The 19559-nt window shown below is 39.6% G+C and overlaps 2 protein-coding genes across 2 annotated transcripts in view; both read right to left on the bottom strand.

Annotated features, from left to right (window-relative positions):
• Positions 1 to 195: 195 nt before the first annotated feature.
• hs6st2 (heparan sulfate 6-O-sulfotransferase 2) lies at positions 196 to 4270 on the bottom strand. Its single transcript, XM_084429821.1, has 2 exons — positions 3414 to 4270; positions 196 to 1215 (listed from the first exon to the last, which is right to left on the bottom strand). The coding sequence occupies exons 1-2, from the start codon at positions 3971 to 3973 to the stop codon at positions 369 to 371; spliced, it is 1407 nt and encodes a 468-aa protein (XP_084285947.1). The 5' UTR covers positions 3974 to 4270; the 3' UTR covers positions 196 to 368.
• Positions 4271 to 6118: 1848 nt separating this feature from the next.
• Positions 6119 to 19559, bottom strand: part of gpc4 (glypican 4) — a 39216-nt gene continuing 25775 nt past the window's right edge. The window contains exons 3-9 of the mRNA XM_084429679.1: positions 13895 to 14292; positions 11391 to 11556; positions 10654 to 10784; positions 10315 to 10461; positions 10071 to 10195; positions 8754 to 8926; positions 6119 to 8607 (exon numbers count right to left, since the gene is read on the bottom strand). Of these exons, the coding sequence (XP_084285805.1) occupies positions 8384 to 8607; positions 8754 to 8926; positions 10071 to 10195; positions 10315 to 10461; positions 10654 to 10784; positions 11391 to 11556; positions 13895 to 14292 (1364 nt within the window). The 3' untranslated portion in view covers positions 6119 to 8383. The remainder of the gene's footprint in view (positions 8608 to 8753; positions 8927 to 10070; positions 10196 to 10314; positions 10462 to 10653; positions 10785 to 11390; positions 11557 to 13894; positions 14293 to 19559) is intronic.

Raw genomic sequence — 19559 nt, 5'->3', positions numbered from 1 at the left:
AGTACATGAATTGCAGAGATGATCTACCTGCAACCTTGAGTCATAAAGGGCAGAGTGGGGATGGGACTCTGGATTTTAGCATCTCTTCAGTTCACAAGTCACAAGAGAGGTCAGGCAGCAAGACGATAATTTAAACTATGATACTTGACAGTGAACTGGTGCTATGAACCAATATACATGGGGATTATGATGTGCATTCCACAAAATTAATGTGTCACAAAAAGAACAACCCGCAATTAACGACCCGTACGTGCTAATATTTAGCAGTGATTTGGGCTAAAAGGATTATAGTACCCCATAGTTATAAAATGGAATCACCATTTTCTAATTCATTATTGAGTTCAACCCCCTTCCCAAATAGCTGTTGGCTACCGCCACTGCTCCACATTTTCTAAATAGTCCAATATGGTTTCATTGTCATCCTCCTCTAACCAGTTGTCCTCTACCTGTCCTTCTGTCTCACTCTCCAGCTTCTGTCCAGCATCCACTTCTTTTTCTTCTGAGAAAGCGGGATATTGTTCTGTCATTGATGGCTCCTTGGTGGGTTTAAAAACAGCTTTTCCAGTCACCCCCCACCAAGGCTTCACCTTGGCACGTAGCTTGCGTCTCTCCTGCAGGCGTCGCTGACGGGCCTCCCTGCGCTCCTGCTGTCTGGCATACTGGAATCGCTGCAGGAAAAGGTCCCGCGCATACTCATACAGCTCCACGTCCCACTGGTTCAGCTCTCGAATCCTTCGCTGGGTCTCTGGTTCCACCTCTACGCTCGCAGCGCGGGTGCCATTGAGCTGTGTGAATGGCGCGATGAAGGCCAGGCGGAATGTTTGCTCGAAGAGGTACTGAGTCTTACGTTGATATTCTGTCAGACCAAAAAAGGCCATGTTTCGCAAGTTGCGTTTGGCACTTTCCAGTAGCATGACCCAGCGCTGGCTCTCACTCATGATGGAGAGGTTATAGCAGCCCACCAGGCTGAGGTCGGCCAGCATACGGGTCTGTCTGTTGTTGGCCAGGTTGTAAGGACACGCCATGAATTCCTCCAACGAGCAGCCCGACCAGTCGTCACCAGTGTAACAGCTGGGCAGCTCGGTCAGGGTGGGTAAACGGCCATCACAGATGTGTTTAGAGGCCTTCCATGTGGCACCGCGCTGAACGTGCCTCCATTCGCTCAGGTACCGCCACACTGGATCCCTCAGGATCGTGATGTAGTAGTAGTTCCTACTACATGAGACAGGAAAGAGAAGAATTGATCAAATTAGGTCATCAAAAAAGTGGCTAAATGAGTTTAAACTAAAGCAATCACACTGCTGACTATAAAAAAAGAAACAAATGTAACATTGCATATGAATCATTAAGTGGAGTAAAGCTGTCATATTTTGTGCATGTTCACTGTAACAGAATTATTCATGGCGTGGTTTCTGTTGGAGTGTGTCAGGGGAGCGATCTTGATGGAAAACGGAATGAATTATTGCTGGTTGACTGTAATTATGGGCATTTTAGCATAATGAGCGAATAAGAAGAATCATCTTTCAGCTCACATCCTGAACAGTTTCCATACGAATATCAATTAAGACTGTCTGGACAAATCCATTCAACACCAGCACAGAGAAAGTCTCTGGTGAGCCTCAACTTTTTCATTACTTGCAAGCCAACAATGAGCCCATGGGATAATGATTTGATCTAATTGTGTACATTTGAAAAACAGTCCTTTCATGCGTTTATATCTATATACATCAGTCAATATTGTTGTATATTTTATGCACCGAAACTTTGGAACAGCCTGTTTTTATTAGAATTGCCCCTATACTACACAATTTTATAGTAAAACATATTTTCTCTGGCTTTTAATCATATCTGATGTGAAGTTTCTGGTCTTGCCGGTGTTTGTAATGTTATGTTGTACATTACTTTGGTCAACAATCATTGTTTAATGCTTCTATATAAATACATTGACTTAAAGTTAATATTTAAAAATACCAATAATGTTAAAAGTTGCATGTAATCTTTAGCAGATCTCAATTAAAATCCACACTGTACATTATTAAATTGAGATGCTCAAATTCAATTTTAGTTTTTAGGGGTTTTCATTTACTTAGATAAAAAAAAAAAAAAAAGTATAGATTTTTAATATCTGTCATTCATCAGTTATCAACCAAAACAACAATTGACATTTGACAATAATTATCGCCTTATTGGTATCCAGGCTTTGGTGTCACATGATCTTTCAGAAATTATTGTAATATGCTGATTGGTGCTCAAGAAACATTTGTTCTGCTCTGAAAACAGGTTTTCTGCAAAACATTTTTGTGGAAACCGTGATGCATTTTTCAATATTCTTTGGGAATAGAAATTGTGTTAACTACTTAAGTGTCTTTTTACTAACACTTTTGATCAACTGAATTTGTCCTTGCCTAATAAAAGTAGTAATACTAATTTCTTTAAAAAAACCCCCAACTTTTTAACAGTAGTGTAGCTTTTAAAACAGTACCAACCTACTACGCACATACCTGTATTTACATCCTGTTTTCGGTCGAAGTCCACAGTAGTCGATTGTCGAGTTCACGCGCATAGGTTTAGTACCTATGATCACGCGCGTGAACTCGACAATCGATTACTATGGACTTCGACCGAAAACAGGATGTAAATACAGGTATGTGCGCTGGCTGAATAAACATCATTTTTATTAATATCTTTCACATCTACTGCAGTCAGATTCACTCGCATTCACTCCGAAGGAATCACTCACATGACCTGTGCACTTGTAATGACACATCAAGGATGTTAAGAGCCTAAAAGCAGGTTTAAAACTTGCCCCATTGAAGTCAACAGGGTGCAAATTTTAAAAAGAGGATAACACGGTGTAGGCAACACCGATTTTTGTCGTTGTTCTCTGTACTGACAGCACTCCAAATGTACAAAAAAATGAGCTCAATGTTAAAATTGACCGGAGTTCTCCTTTAAGGCACTCAAAGCTTATATATCAAAAGCAACGCCTCCCAGTGCAAACATTATCAAACACTGCTTATCCAATGCTACGGGGAGTTTGTTTAAAGGACAAGTCTGAGAGAATGGCAGATGTTCTGGTGCCAGCATGCTGTCTGCCCTCCAGGGTGTCTGAAAGGGTGAATGATTATGATGATGGGTCCCCTGTTGCAGGAATGCGCTGAATGAAAGCACTCTGGGGTTGAGCCTGACCTGTTGGAAGCCTTTTGTCTCCACATAATTGACTTGCTGAGAGGCTTCAGCACTGAACTGAACGAGAACAATATGAGGGGAAGGAGTGGAGAAGCACACCGTGACACCATACAACACAGAATACCATAACAAAAGAAATAAGTTTGTTTGTGAAGACGCGTTCCAGTCCATTATAGACACTAAAATCAGTTTATTACACTGATAAAAACCAATTAAACACTCACCTGGGAATCCCACGCCTCTCCTGAGCCTCACGGTTGCTCATGTAAGAAGGCACGCAGTTAGTGAGCTCCGTCCAGTCCGCGTGCAGACCGCAGGTCCAGCCAGTGGAGAAGCGAGAGAACAGCCAGGTGTCCCGTTTGCCCGGCCGGTAGCAAGTACACTTCTTCTGGCCCGCATGGCACTCGCACGGCCTCTCCAGCTGGATGTTGCGGACCAGGTGACGCCCGAACGTGGTCCCCCCGGTTTTCTGAATGTGGAGGAACACTATAACATCGTCCCCCTTGATATTGAAATCTACAGCGCGATTAAGGTCTTTGGTGGTGAAATTAAAGCGAGGCACGAAGCGAACCAAAGCACCGTCTTCTGAGCTGTACGGATCTCCCGCACCGGCTCCGTTCATGCGATCCCCGGGCGCGCGACTCCCTAGTCTCGAGGACAATGATGCCAGGTGTAGCAACTGGCAGTCGGACGTAGGACATATGTATTGTAACACAATAACGCCGAAACACAGGACCATCAGCAGTGCGATCAGGAGTCGGCTGTAGTAGGATTTTTCATCCATCTTCTCGCTGGAAAAGTGAAAGCATTACTCAGTTGTACGGTTCCCCACCGCGTCTCGTCGGCCGGGAGGAATGTAACGTAGAACAAAACCTGTGACTCGAGCCTCAGCACATCCAAACATGAACACGCCCAGCGCTTTTTGTGGATGTTTGTCTGTTAGTATCGAACGTAATTAATGTCTACATGTTTCCACGAGGCTTTCCCGTCCGTAGTTACATCGTATCGCTCTGAGATCTACAGATAACTTCTGCTGTTTACCTCTACCACAATTTCGTACTCGCTCTTCCCCGTTCCCTCCGCACCCGCATTTCTCTCTTCACAATAAAAGTCCTCGTGAGGACAATTATTTTGGGGAAAAAAAAAACCGCAAATAATAATTTACAAATTCTATTTTCTCTTTTCCAATACAAGTGGTTGTCTAGACAGTTAATTAGCTAAAATGTCTCCTCTGATAAACAAACAATTTGTTTTATATTTCACATTTATTATCGTTGTAAGCTATTAACAACAACAACAACAAATTAAATACCTAAATAAACAATGTTAAATTGTGATTGTTTGTTTATAACAAATCTTTGGGAAGTAGCTGCTTCTATATTAATTTATTGCATTAATTAATAACTAATATATATATATATATATATATATATATATATATATATTAGTTTTAACTAATACTAATAACTCGTTTTATATTAGTTTTAGTTATATATTAGTTTTGTTATTCGTTTATCAGCAATTATATATTAGATTTATTACATTAATTAATAACTAATATATATATATATATATATATATATATATATATATTAGTTTTTAGTTATTAGTTTATCAGCAATTATATATTAGATTTATTGCATTAATTAATAACTAATATATATATACATATATATATATATATACATATATATATATGTGTGTGTGTGTGTTTACTAATTATTAATATATTACTTTATAAGCAGCTACTTCCCAAAGATTTGTTATAAACAAACCACCACAAGTTAACATTACTTATTTATACAATATATATATATATATATATATACACACATATATATATATATATATATAATGCATCATAATAAAGATTATAAATGTAAGGTTATTCATGACCCACACTGCATAAGGTTTCCTTCCAATAGAAAAGAACATAAACACGATCAAGACTATGAATCTATCTAATCAAATAACATTTGAAAGGGATCTTATGAATCTTTGCTAACGTTGATTTGATTTGAGAATTTGAGTCTCTGAAGGTGTAGCTTTCTTCATATGGTCTTCTTTATCACATTTATTTTCTGTACTATTGCAAGAAAACCTCAAGGGATGGTTCTTTTTTATTTTGATATGTTAATGCAGAAAGGGACATTAAAGGGATAGTTCACCCAAAAATGAAAATTCTATCATTGTTTACTCACCCTCAAGTTGTTCCAAACCTGTATGAGTTTCTTTGTTCTGCTGAACACAAAGGAAGATATTTGGAAGAATGTTTGCAACCAAACAGATCTCGGTCCCCATTGACTACCATAGTATCTTTTTTTCCTACTATGGAAGTCAATGGGGACCGAGATCTGTTGATTACAAACGTTCTTCCAAATATCTTCCTTTGTGTTCAGCAGAACAAAGAAACTCATACAGGTTTGGAACAACTTGAGGGTGAGTAAATGATGACAGAATTTTCGTTTTTGGGTGAACTATCCCTTTAATAGCTTTATATTCATATCTAGCAGTCTTCATTTTGTCTTAACAGTTTAATGTAATAACACACAGGAAGACCAAAGGACGATTTAACACTTCAGCTTAATTAATGGTTTTGATCAATCAATGTTCATGATTGGTTTAAGTCATCCTTTGTTTTCATTAATGGGTCCCTCAAAGAGATTTTCAAAGCAATCATGCAATTCAGTAGTGCTAATACTGGCAAGAGCAGAAATGACACACGGACACATTTAAATATCTGCAGTCTTTATTTCAACAAGACTAAGAAATGTTTAATATAACTTTTCTCTTACATTTTTAGCATCTATCTCTTTGTTTTGCCCATATTAAGCACATACTCTGAATGGGTAAAATCTGATGAACATCTCTCAGAGACCACTAAAACGACTGCTCATTATTTACAATTTTTTTTTCCTTTTCTTTCTTCAGTCTCTCTGACTCCTCATCACAGATGACTCCATTGACATACAGGGCCGCAAGTCCTGCAATCTGTCCACCTGAAGTTCAGCATTCAAACTAAAGATGACATTGCAGAGGTTCATTCAAGAGTCCATGTCATCTTCACGCTGACTCGGAGTAGCTCGACATACTAAGCATTCCTTTCCTGGTCTTTACATCAGAGCCATCTTAACATGTGACAGTGGGAAGCTTTAGGTCAATAAGGAAGGATAGAAAGCACATATTTCTTCCTATTCGTGGCAGTACATCAGCCTAGAAAAACAAAATACGTATCCAATCTGAGGTGCGTCGCATTACTGCTGTGGAGATATTGACTCGTTTCAGGCTCCTGAAACCCTGACAAGATTCTGTTCGTGTCCGAGGACTGGCCATTCATCCATACACACTGAATGAATCTCCAAATGAATGAATAAAAACAAACGTAAAAGTTGAAAAGCAAATATGCATGCTGCAGATATGATTAAAAGCATCATTTAAAACTCTCTTGCTGTGAGGTATCTGAATGCCAATTAAAAGTGCATGTGACATCAGGAATGATCAAGGACCGATGGCCAGCCCTGTCCTTGCATCAGCTTGTACAATTTTCACAATCCCCTTACATAAAACTATGACAAAACAAATGCTTACGGTAGCTCGGTTTACAAAATCTAAATATCATGTATTATGAAATTTGAAGCCAATATAAAACCATCAAAGTGTGAAATCATTAGAATGCATTCATCTACAGACATAAATATTTTGAATACTGAAATTAAGATACCTAGAAAAGCGATGCTTGCGAATGCCTTTCAAAGAGACACGTGGTTAAATAACTTACTGTACAAGAGCGAGGGGGGATAGTTTTGTTTGTTTTCTGAGGTGAAAAACCTTTCTTTTAACCCGACAAACAAGCACTTGTCAGACATCTGAACGGGAACTCGCAAAAAAAAAAAAAAAAAAAACCCTGTCAACTGGTGTTGGATCGTACCACACACGCACACAGTCTATTGCTCTATATGAGGAATGGTTTTAAAACACCGTACCGACTTCTGTGGATATAAATCGGGAATGGGAAAAAGCTGGACATGTTGTGTTACAAACAGAAAAGAACCAAGAGAGGCCACCCAACCTCTCATATCAGCACCGGCTGTCTGTGTGGTGAAATCTGCAGTACCTATATTATAGTTTTATACCTTACAATACACTTCTAGCCAGATAAACACCTCCACATAAAATCCTGTGTAAAATTCATCCACAGCTCAGTCTTAAGCCATCTTTAGCATACACCCGTCTCCAGCTGGTCCTGCTGGTAAGTTCAGAACTAGACACTCACGCAGGAAACACATCTCTGCATGATCATCGTTGATGGAACCATCAAGGCCTATTCATCAATGGATCAACTTTCACACAGACCTTACCTAACCAAAGCTCCTTCATCACACACTATTAAGTTATTACCGAAGACTACATTCTCAAGTTATATATTATACCACTGAAAGTATTTGGGACGATGAGATGGGGGGCTGTGAAAGTTGTTTGGAAACCAATACAGAAAAGTTATTTTTCAGAATAACTGCTTTGTGTCTGGGATCCTGAAGTGTTGATTTCATTCATAAGGCAGCGTTGTATATATTATAAATAAGCCCTAATAAGGGCTTGTTTATAAACTATTTAAGGCATCATTAAGTATTTAATCAACCTCAATAACATTCAGGGAACATACATGATCTGCATCTAACCGAAGCCTCCATGCACATCAACACACACGCTCAAAATGGATTAAAAGTCAGTCTAATGAGTACTTCATACAGATTTGCTTAAATCATACATGTGTTATATGGGTTGATTAATTGTTTAGCTTTAGAGAAAGCCCTTGGATGATATATACAGCCAATCGTACACACCATTCAACCCAAACACACACTCAGTCTGACCTACTTTCAAACAAACACGGCACTTATTTAAACCATAACCGGGTTGACGATTCTGGACTCTACAGACACGGGGGAATAAAACCCAGCTGACGTGAAACGCTGAGTGGAAACGTATGAAGTCCGTTCTTATAAACACACACACACACACACACAAAAATACACTGAAGGGAAGTTATTTGAATATTAATAACTTGAGTGTCTTCCCCTGATGGCAGGTAGACGGAGATCCTGAAAGCAGTGTCTTTAATGTCCTATGGCAGTTTTCTGCTCTCTTGTTCAAATTCGTACAAACACGCATCCTCTTCCTCTCTCAGCCGGTCTTATCTCGTGTGAAGGGTGAGTAGGGCGAGCAGGAGCGCTGCCGCTGCCAGTGCCAGACTGCAGGGTGCCAACCGTGTACCACTAGAGGGCTGGTTTCCAGCCAGAGGATTGATGATGATGCGAGGTTTAACGGGCGCTGCGGTGGAGAAGTAGATGTCGTCGTCGCGGTCACAAGAGGGCGAGTCGCAGCTACTTCCGCTTTCCTCTCCGCTGCCGGCATCCTCTGAAGAGCCAGGAAAGACAGATAAACGTTAAAAACAAGGCTTGGATGATGGCACCCTGCATCATATCTTCATGCTGAATTTCTTAATCAATTTAACCACAGCCGTTGCTGCTCAAATGAAGTGTGCAGAAGCAGATGCCTCGTACCATTGACAAATGAGATGTCAGTGCCAGTGTAAGCAGCTTTAAGCCAGCTGGTCATTTCCTTCAGCACTGCTATTTGCCGCCGAATCACCATGTCTGGTTTGGTGATGTCAACTTCCACATCAGGATTAGACACCTGATTGGCTAAGCCGTTGCCCATGACGACAGATTCGTACCTGCACGTGAGGAAAAGGAGGAAAAGTTGAGTGGGCTGTCAAATGCTGCAGTTTGAGTGTGGAAAGGAATTTTACTGTATCTGGTTCAATGACCATTAAGAGTGTCTTTACACTGTAAAAAGTGTTCAATTGACTTAACATAAAAAAAAAAGTGAGGAAACCTGTGCCTTAAAATTATTAAGTAAATAAACTTCATGCGTAATTGATAAAATTAAGTTACGTGAATTCCACATAACTTATTTTTTTCAATTATCTTAACTTATTAACTTATCTTTTTCAAGGCAATGGGTTTCCTCACTTTTTTTTTTTTTTTTTTTTTTTTAAGTCAATTGATCTTTACAGTATAAAAAAAAAATAGTTTAAACCAGATGCACCAAGGTCTTAGAAATGCTCTCTTTGTATGTTTCATATGGTTTTATAAAAACTTGGTCACACTTTATATTAGGTGTCTGTAACTACCACTTGGATAAAAAAAAAATGTTGGGTACAATGTATTATTGTGTTCATATAGTATTGCAAAACATGTTTGCTGCTATTGAGGTGGGGCCGGGTTTGGTGGTATGGGTGGGTTTCAGGGTGAGGAAGGGTCAACAGTCTAATTATAGAAATGAATTACAGCTGTAATTACATGCAGGTATTGTCAAATGTACAAGAACATTAATGTACACAATAATCTTACTTACTCGTTAGTGCCTAGTAGTCAGGACATTTAAGTAGCTTTTATAAACGTGCCTTAGAAAAAAATCATCACTGGTGTGAATCTTGAGACAAAACAAGGGATTTCAAACATGCATTTTAGACTGGGACTAGCTTAAGCCTTGTCTGTGAAACCAGGGGAAAGACAATATAAAGTGGGACCAAAATTTTCTCTTTTTTTTATTTTATTTTTATACCATTTTCAATAAATGTTTCAATTTAATTATTTTAATTAAAAAAAGTGAAAAGTAATACCATATTTTTCTTCACATTTTATTTTCAAAAATGTTTTTATATAGATTTTCCATGGCAATTTATTTTATTATTTAAATTTGAGTTATTAAGTAAAGTAACTTAATTAACCCTAAACACCCTTGCATTTTAAAGTGTTTTTTAAATTCATAGATCGAGACAAAAAAAAAAAATGAGCACCATCTCATTGACCCACCTGCTTTTGGCTGTACCATTCCAGCATTCATCACCGGTGGAAATCCGGTCTCCAACACACACCGTGTCCGGCAGGGTGGACCAGAACTTCTTGGCGTGCTTCAGTTTCTTCTTGACATCCGTCAACTAGGAAACAAACCATTTGTTACAAATGTTCCATTCTGATCTGGTAGAATCAATCAACATGTTTTTAAAGAAAGCGTCTGGAATGGATATGTGGTAATAAGGGAAACTCTTATCCTCACCAGTCGGTCCAGGCTGGTGCCAGCGGCAGTGGTGGGTCTGGCCTCAGGGCTGTAGGGTCGGAAACGGCCAGGGAAGCCCGAGTCTTTAGAAGAGCGTCGAGTGCGGAAAGCCATGTTGGGTTTGGGCTGCCCACAACCCTGAAACACCTGAAACATACCATAAATATATAAATCATATTATATATTATATTATATTATATTATATTATATTATATATATATATATATATATATATACACACACACACACATATATATATACACACACATATACATATATATATAAAACAAGCATTTGCAATTTACATGTCATTTTGAAAAAAAAACTAAAAAAACACACCTTCTGTGAGACCTGCATGCTGTTCTCCTGCATGTTCATGATGGCGTCGGAAATCTTGACGTCTATGGGGTCCATGACAGACTCAAAGTTAAAAGGTCCCTCTAGCCTCTCAGCGAGACCCAACATGGAATCTAAAATGGAAAATAAATGCATTAATGAGAGGAACACCCACAAAACAATCTATTTCAATACAACATTTTCAAAAACCAATGCACAAACAATTACTCTGCAAGTTATTTCCACCACTAGAGGGCAGCATACAGTCATCGGTCCAGGCTAAGCTCGTGAACAGCTTGTAAAAAACAGAAAAAGGTGCCCCAATTAAGTTTCCCCCAAAAGCTGACAGGCAAAGTGAGCAAAGCCAGTCCCAGAATCCCGCAAGCCAGGAACAGTTTGCGAGAGCGCATGAGAATGGGACCTGGGACCACACGGCCTTCAGAGCCACAAGAGGCCCAAAACACTTCATGAAACACATGCAAGAAAAAAAAAAAACAGAGCAGCTCCCCAGCTTTCACTCCTAATTCAAGTCAGTTTCAATCCTGGTTTCAAGCTGAGGCTTCACGTAAATTGTATTGGCCTAAGAGCAAGTGAACAAGAGGAAACCATTTCAATGTGACCTGTTCATTTTTAATCTGTGCTCATTATACTCATGTGCTTAGTTTGGAAAACCGGTTCCATTACATCTAGTAATGGTTCAGTAATCAATCAATTAATTGAGTAATTTAAAACTCTCTTACCCAGGAAGTTATTCCACTCTGTGTCCAGATCAGCCTGATTGGCCAGGCAGCCTCGCATGACGTTGAGACAGTAGTTCTTGCAGGGCTTCAGTGCCACCTGGCCGGTACAGTACGGGCAGTATAACATCTTCATAGCTGCACGCACGCAGTTCGGAGAGGCGCTTACCTGAGAGAGAGGATGAACAAGAAGATTGTTATTGAGCAGAGTCAGCAAAACAGACACCGGAGGAAAAGGTTAATGAGTCTGTAACCGAATTCATATGCCTGATGTTGCTGATAAAACACTAAACAGAGAGCATTAGTGACCCCTAGATCTTAGACCCCTAGAACTTGTTTGCTCAATTTGTCATTGGAGGTTCAATTGCTTCTGCTAGCTCACTACACACACAGAGAAGCCTTGGCCTCTGATCTTTTAATGCTAGGAGATAAGCCCCGATGGGTCCATCCAGGTGTCCACCTTCACATGCTGATAAACCCTACAGAAATCCTGTACTTTCGAACTCTGTTGTCCCTGAGTTTAAAAAACACAAGTCAATGCTAGGGCTGGGAAGTAATTAAGATTCAGTTTCAATTTAAATCTGATTTACAAACTCTTCATTTGAATTCACTGGGGTGTCAGGTTTGCATACATCATTTTTCTTAAATAAATAATTTGATTAAAGGTTGTATCAGCGATTTCAGGCTGTCACATTCATCTAATCTTTCCTAACGATCCGCTAGCTGCCCGCCCCATAAGCATGCCGTCAAAAAAACGCGTCTCTGTAGGCAGCCTAGGCTCTGAGATCTGCACACAAAAACAGTTGGTTTCACCAACCACTCAAAACTAAAACAAATAGTGTTCCAACCAATCACCGACAGGGGGAGGGTGTTGTGAGGTTTTGCGCTCGTGCACGGCTGCCTATGTTATTGATTTTGTTTCATGATAAATAATCATAAATATTATGCATTTTTATCAAACTAAGTATTGTAGTATAACCAGCAGGAGAACAATGATGTGTGAACTGAATTTGGTGGCAGTGTGTAACAGTGAAGCTATTGAATATGTTTAATAATATAAAATGTGCAGAAGGGTTTTGGGATTTGCACTTTGCAGACGGTCACTTACTTGGACTTGTCTCTCAATCGGCTGGTTAGAGACAAATTTACATCATAAAGCTCGTTTTGAGGAAAATTGGGTTGTAGCTCGTTGTCTAGGTTACTGTGAGTGTAAATAGGTGTCGTTTGTGTTTTAACGTTTAGCTCACGAATATTGATCCGGGAACTTCAAAAAGCCTTTGTGAAAATATTGCCAACTTCAATGAACTCCTTGAGTTCAGCACTGACTGCATTTCTTTATATATCAGTCCAAGTTCAAACACTATGAAACGCTCCATTAACGTAGGCTACGGAGCTCTGAAACACTGCCAGTGGGACATTAAACAGGAGGTGTCTGTCCTAGCTCACAACAGGTTTTGCGTGGGAATGCAAATAACTTTGCGAGGGAACGCAAAGCTTCTCGGTGGAACGCAAACGTTTTGCAAGGGAACCCAAAGATTAAAAAAATAAATATTTTTCCACCACCATGTCCCATTAGGGGCTCTGTAGTGTCCTAACCAGACGCGATGCGATAAGATTCCAGCGACAAATAATTTGTCTGTCCACACTGCGAGATGCGTCAAAATCAATCAAAACCCACAGCCAATCAGAACAGTGTGTGGGCGGAGTCTTGCGGCAAGTGCACAGCACCAGAGAGTAATCTTGATGGCAATCGCAAGAAAATGGATAAGTAGTAGGCTACATAATCAAATTCACAAATATTACACAATTTAAACATTATTAAAAATACATAGGCTACTGAGTTACTAAAACAATCTTTGTCAAATAAAACACTTGTTTGTTCACAGTTTGAACGTTCTTGTTTCCATTTGTTTAATTTCAAGATCAGAGGCGAATTATCCGTTGTTGCTTTTACAGCTACAAAGCTGGGAGCACTAAATGATGTTCAAAGTCACATTACACACTTTTAACATTAAACAGTACCTGAGATTATTATTGCCACACTTTGTTTGTTGTTCCAGTGCGACGTCGCAGGAAAATAGAAACCGTTCCTAAAATAAATTCATCGCCCGTCGCTGCTGGTTAGGACAAAAACTCTGATTAACGTGGAAAAGATACCTTTTATCGCGCGGCGCGTGCAGTTAGGACACGGTGTTAGATTAAAAAAACATTTTTTTTAACATTTTTCAGTTTGATGCCAAGGCAACATTTTCCTTTAGTTCAAATTAGTACTAGAATTACTAACTGGAAATATATAAATTTAAATTAAACATTAAACCTAACTCATTGCTCTGCATGTTTTTAACTCGTCATGTTAAGAACTGCACATAAGAATCACTTGTTTATAAATCAGACCACAAACTCTGGTGAAATATCACTACTTTTGCTGTGGTGCCAAAGATTTATTAAGAGCAGCATAGATTCATTAGCGGGGGCAACTCCAAAAAAAACAAATGCATGCTTCTCACCGTGGAGACTTTGCCCACCACCTCGGGCATGAGCGCCAGGCCGCGGGTGAACGTGCGGACTGCGATGAAGGAACGGGTCAACTGCAGGCGGAGCTTGCGTGGAACATCACCGAAGGGTTTGAGCTGCTCCATGTGTCTGCTGACGCACTCCATGTACGAATCGCTGAACTCATACTGCACATTGACCAGTCGGAACATGCGCTCCAGAAGCTCCGTCCAGAAGTCCGCAAGCATGTCGTCCAGGTTGACAGCGCTGCTCCCGTGGCTGTAGTAGCGGCGTAGATCACGGAAGAATTGCTCGAAGAGCTCGGCGTTCTTCACGTACATCAAGCCGTAGGTCCGCACGAACATGTCGTTGAGAGATTTCTCTGCATTGTTCAACAGCTCTTTGAAGAACTCTGAGAAAAAAAGAACAATATCAAGAGAGTTGGTTAGCTTTAAATGCTTTAAATGATGAAGTTTGTGCAAGTGTATCCCTTATGTGATAATTGCTGCAGTGAATGTTCTGATGAGATTTGTGGGAGTGGAAAATTAGATGCATTCCCAAAAATCTCGTCAATTTCCAAGTGCTTTATTGTATTAATTGTGTACTTGTAGCATACTTCAAATCTTTAAAAAAAAAAAAATAATTCAAAGAAATATTTTTTTTTATGTGTAGGCTACTTTTATTTGACTATAAACGCTTGCCAATACATTTGGCAGTACACTAGAAATGATGTACTTACATGAAAGATCAACTAATTGTATTTCATATAAACTTAATGACATTTTCATATAATTGTAAACAACAACAATCTAAAAACATTACACTCAATTCACACAAGAATATTCCTATAAAATACATTATTTCTGTTATAAGTGTATAATAATCTTTTTTTAAAGCACACTAAAGTGTACTTCATCACAGGAGTTACTGACAATCATGTTGTTCCAAACTTGTATGCTGTTATTTTGTTCCAAGAAACATTTTTTCTTTTTTTCAAGAATCATCACATCAGTTTTTTTTAAATCACCACAGACTGTCAAACTCCAAAAAGGACAAATAAAAGCACTAAAAATGCACTAAAAAGAAGAAAGAAGAAAAGAAGACATTCTAAGTCTTCTGAAGCCAACTCAAATAAAATATGGTCCATGTTTGACATCATGATTTTTGGTTATGAGATGCTCAAAAACCAATAATGATTGAAGTCCAACCTGTCAGTTACACTGTAAAAAATGATCAGTTGACTTAACTTGTAAGGAAACCTGTTGCCATAAAACTAAGTAAATAAACTTTATGCGAAAATAAAAAAAATAAAAAAAATAAAGTTGTGTGGAATTGTTAAGTTCACATAACTTAATTTTTCAATCGCGCATTAAGTTTACTACTTAATAATTTTAAGCCAACGGGATTCCTCACTTTTTTAAGTTAAGTCAACTCATCACTTTTTACAGTGTAATCACAAGTTAATGTACTGAATTAGGGCTGTGCAATTAATTGAATTTCGGCTCCCAGCGATCACCAAAATAGTACAATGGAGTGAAAACGATTATTTTGCCATGTTCTGTTTTGCAAGAACACTCTTATTTTGTCTAGTGTTATGAATGATAAGCACACACGCACATCCGCCCATCCCGAAGCCATAAACTCTCTCAGCTTAAATGTTTAAACTGATAAGACTTAAAGAAGTGAAAATAATCAACTTTAGTTACGATGCAATGCTGGCCCGATTGACAATTCCGTCATTTCCCAACTCCTTGTCCAACCCATTTTGAGAGAAAGAGAGAGAGAACACTCGCTGAACACTTGTGAAATTGCGTCTTGGAGAAAGTTTTTAAATTATTGATTTGATTTTATAATCTGTGTGGATTAATTTAGGCTACTCATACAATCTACTTGCTAAAGTGAATCAATGTTTGCGGGGGAATTTCCCGCATTATAAGAGGTAGACCTGCGGGAATTATTAAAATACTTATTGAAGTATTATCTGTTATATTATTTATGTTCAAATTTCGATTTTTTTAAGAATTGTTGAAAGGTGTCTGTTTAATAAATGCAACACGTTCCCAAAGTCATGTGAAATAATCGTGTTACATAATCGTGATTTCAATACTTACCAAAATAATCGTGATTATGATTTTTTCCATAATCGAGCAGCCCTATACTGTATGTCTTCAGAAGACTTGGAATACAGGCAATGTCATCCAGACAACATTTACAGTGCTTTCATGGTGCTTTTTTTGGGCCTTTTTTTAACTTGACAGATGTGGCCACTATAAACTGTCAGAAAACATCTCAATAAAGATTCATTAAGAATTCCATTTGGAACAACAAGCCAGGGAGTAAATGACGGCAATTTTCATTTTTGAGATACCTACTGCTTTGACATTCATTAGTTGTACATTAAGAAACTTTTGAAAATGAGTATTTTTGGCAAGCCTTCATCTTTAAAGTACTCTTGCAATAAGAAATAGGATCCAAAATAAGAAATGAGATCTCTTCATCTCATCTTTAAAAGAATGTGCACTTACTGGCCCTTAACATGAATATAACACACGTAGCATGAAACAAGAGTGTGCAAGCACAAATACTTCACTTTAGAAAAAGCACACAGACTGTCAACTTCAACACGTATAAAATGAATTGTTATTAACTTTGGAACTTCAGCTGGCAATATGTCCATGACTATATGTCCATATGTCAAGAGACAGCGATTTAGTGCTCCGCAGAGCCCTCGGCCTAACTCGCTCTCTCACTGACTGGAAAACCTACCAGATCTGCCAGGGAGGCCAGAAAAGTGTACGCTTATTATCTAAACAGATTAATGCATATTCCATTTGACCCAATGCAAGGTTTTCGCTCCAGGAAAATAACTTTTGTGTTTAAAGAGAAAGAGCTGAGAGCGCAGAAAGGATGAAGGGCAGCTCGAGGTTCCAATAGGTAACGTCTCGCCCATCAAGCCGGCTGAGGCTGACCGCTATCAATGGCATTTTCCTGTTGTCACATTCCATTCGCTTTTCTTTCTCTCCGCACCGCTCCCGCTCCCGCTCCTTCCTTCAGAAGGCTTTTCAATAGGATTACTGAATAATGCCGACCCCCCTCCCCGAAAACGGACCTGTACCCCCCTGAAACCCCTCACTCTCACTGACTCTCTCCTGCTTTCAGTTCATCAGTGGCTTCTGAAGGCTCTCTTCATTGGAGACGGGGAACAATGCCCTACTTCATCCTGTGGAATGTCAGGCCCCCCCTTCCCTCACAGCCTCCTCAAATAATCCAGCCCCTCTCTCCCATGAAACTCTCTCTCTCCCGGCCGGCAAACCCTACTTTCTTAATCTGAACAAAATGAGAATTCCAAAGAAATGCTTCACCTCTCTTCCCGCGCTCACACATGCTCGCCCCGCAAAGCGCGCCATTTGTTTTTTTTGCCTTTGTATCACCTTTCTCCTCTCGCTAAAAGCCTGCCGGCCCACAACACAGATGCCCAGTGCATAATGAGCGAGACTTTGAAGTGTTAAGTGGCCATGAATCTGAAAGCGTCATATGGTGTTCTCGTAAAACCGTCTTTCACAACCCATGGGCTTCATCGCCACAAACAAGACACCTCGGGTTTATAAACAAACAAAACGTACTGTGCTGCTGTCAATTCCACTTCGAGCTAACACAAAGTCAGCTGAATGATAAGAGGTGCGTGTTCATGTGAGAGACGGACAGGGGAATGCGAGTGTATTCAAGGGCTTTTCTAAATGCCCCCATCCTGCTGTGTAACCACGGATACCGGAAACACCGCAGCCCTCGCATTTAGCTCCCCTCCCACGAGTGGCCCTCGGCCCCTGGCCCCACACAGGGAGAGAGATAGAAGGCACCCAGCTCCACGCTCCATTGACAGAGATTAAACCTTAAGGGCCACCGCACCCGCCTTCCTCCAGATCCAAAGGAATGCCAGAGCTGTCACAAGTTTTAAGTCGGGGGGTGGGGGGGGCAAGGAGGGAAACGGACGAGAAAGAGGTGAGGATGAGGAGGAGAATATTTTCCAGGTCTGCATGTCATTGTGCCATTGCCAAAGAAAAAAAATGTACATTAGCCACTTCATGGAAACACGTCAAGTGGAATTAATTTCTGTAGTTCTTGGATGATTTTTGTGCATATGCATCAAAGCACAACTAGAGACAGTAATTATACACCAGCTAAATGCAAGAAACTTAAGTGTTTGCTAAACCGCATATGGGTCAATGGTATGATACCATTTTTTTTTTTTATCAGAATCTCAAAAACACATTAAAATGCAATGCAATGATCACAGGAAAAATTGCAGTAAAGCAGTTTTGTTAAAATATTAGCATTCCAAACATTTTTGTCAGCTAAAGTCATGTGGTGTAACCAACTTGCAGGAAATATCATCATAGACTATTTCAAGGTCAGCATGTCTTAAAATATCAGATAATTTGACTTTTTTATGAGAAGGTAAGGTTAGTTTAGCTTGTAAAATGTCAAGAAAAAAAGTCACGTATTAAGTGATATGTAGATGTTATCACTTTTTATGTGGTTACACCATATCGTGTTTCATTAAATAAAAACTTTCATACCATTTTTTAAGAAAAAAAACCCATTCTAATAACCATATGAGCTAACATAAATATAAAGAGTACATTTCTGAAAACAGCATTTTAAAAAAATTATAATAATTGTAAAAGATATTCTCTTTATCGTGGACACTCTTATACACTCTTGTCACTGACCCATTAGCAGTTGTTTATAAAGCAAAGTAAGTCACTCAACATCCACCTTCACCCACACCTCTTCCTCTTTACATCCTTCCCAGCATAACTGCTGAGATTTTGGGACCCAGTGTTGTAAGCGGTACAGTTGGAGGGGCGTTACTCAGGCGTCCTACTTCGTCATTAAAAGAGACTTTATGATACATGGGAGTCTGCCAACAAGCGGGCTGTGGACCTCCCTTCTGATTTTTCCATTCAAAAGACCTTTCTGCGTTGGTGTAGAAATGTGAGTGAAAGGTTACGGGAGGGTGCTTGCTGGGAGAACTACAGAACCATGTTACACTATCTATGAGGAGGAATGAAAAAGGGGTGTTTAGACTCACACTTCAACAAATGCCTCAAAAAGGTCCCAAAACTCTTGAGTGCTCAAACATGTCCCTCGGACATCCAGATGAGGGAAAATTCCAGACTTATTCACTGACCCACCCTCCAACACTAGCTTACTCCTCTACCCATCCCCCTTTGATAACTCTTCTTTATCCCAGGCAGTAATTGTTCCCCATTTGTGCTAATTAGTTGCTCAGCTTCTTTCTTTCCCTGTGGGATTTCAAACTCCCCTGCAGAGGTGTAGAGGATGAGAATTTGGTAGGGGGTTAATCCTGAATCTTGCAGTGGAGTTGCATCTCCGCCAGACAGGGTCACCTAGACCCAGACCGGACGCACTGGGAGGAACACACACACCAAGCTCTAGAGGGAGAACTATTTCTGGTAGGGGACTTAATTGCCCGTGACTCCATCCTCGAGGCTTCCCGTGGTTACCCCCCTCCAACCCACCCAAACTCACTTAAGAGTGTGCGCGCTTAAATTCATTTAATCTTAATGACATCTAACCACTGTGTTGATAGCGAACATGTTCTACAGTATTTCCTGCTGAACAAGTTGTGTAATCATTTAATCTTCATTATCATCT

The sequence above is a fragment of the Rutilus rutilus genome, assembly GCF_951802725.1.
Source record: "Rutilus rutilus genome assembly, chromosome: 14".
NCBI lineage: Eukaryota > Metazoa > Chordata > Actinopteri > Cypriniformes > Leuciscidae > Rutilus > Rutilus rutilus.
Note: the sequence above shows the minus strand (reverse complement) of the source record. Positions and strands in the feature narration are given on the sequence as shown.

Excerpts from the sequence above, each read along its gene's own strand:
- hs6st2 (XM_084429821.1), bottom strand. The coding sequence starts at position 3,973 with ATGGATGAAAAATCCTACTACAGCCGACTCCTGATCGCACTGCTGATG. Across the intron at positions 1,216-3,413 it reads GAGAGGCGTGGGATTCCCAG|TAGGAACTACTACTACATCA; the intron begins GTGAGTGTTTAA and ends TGTCTCATGTAG.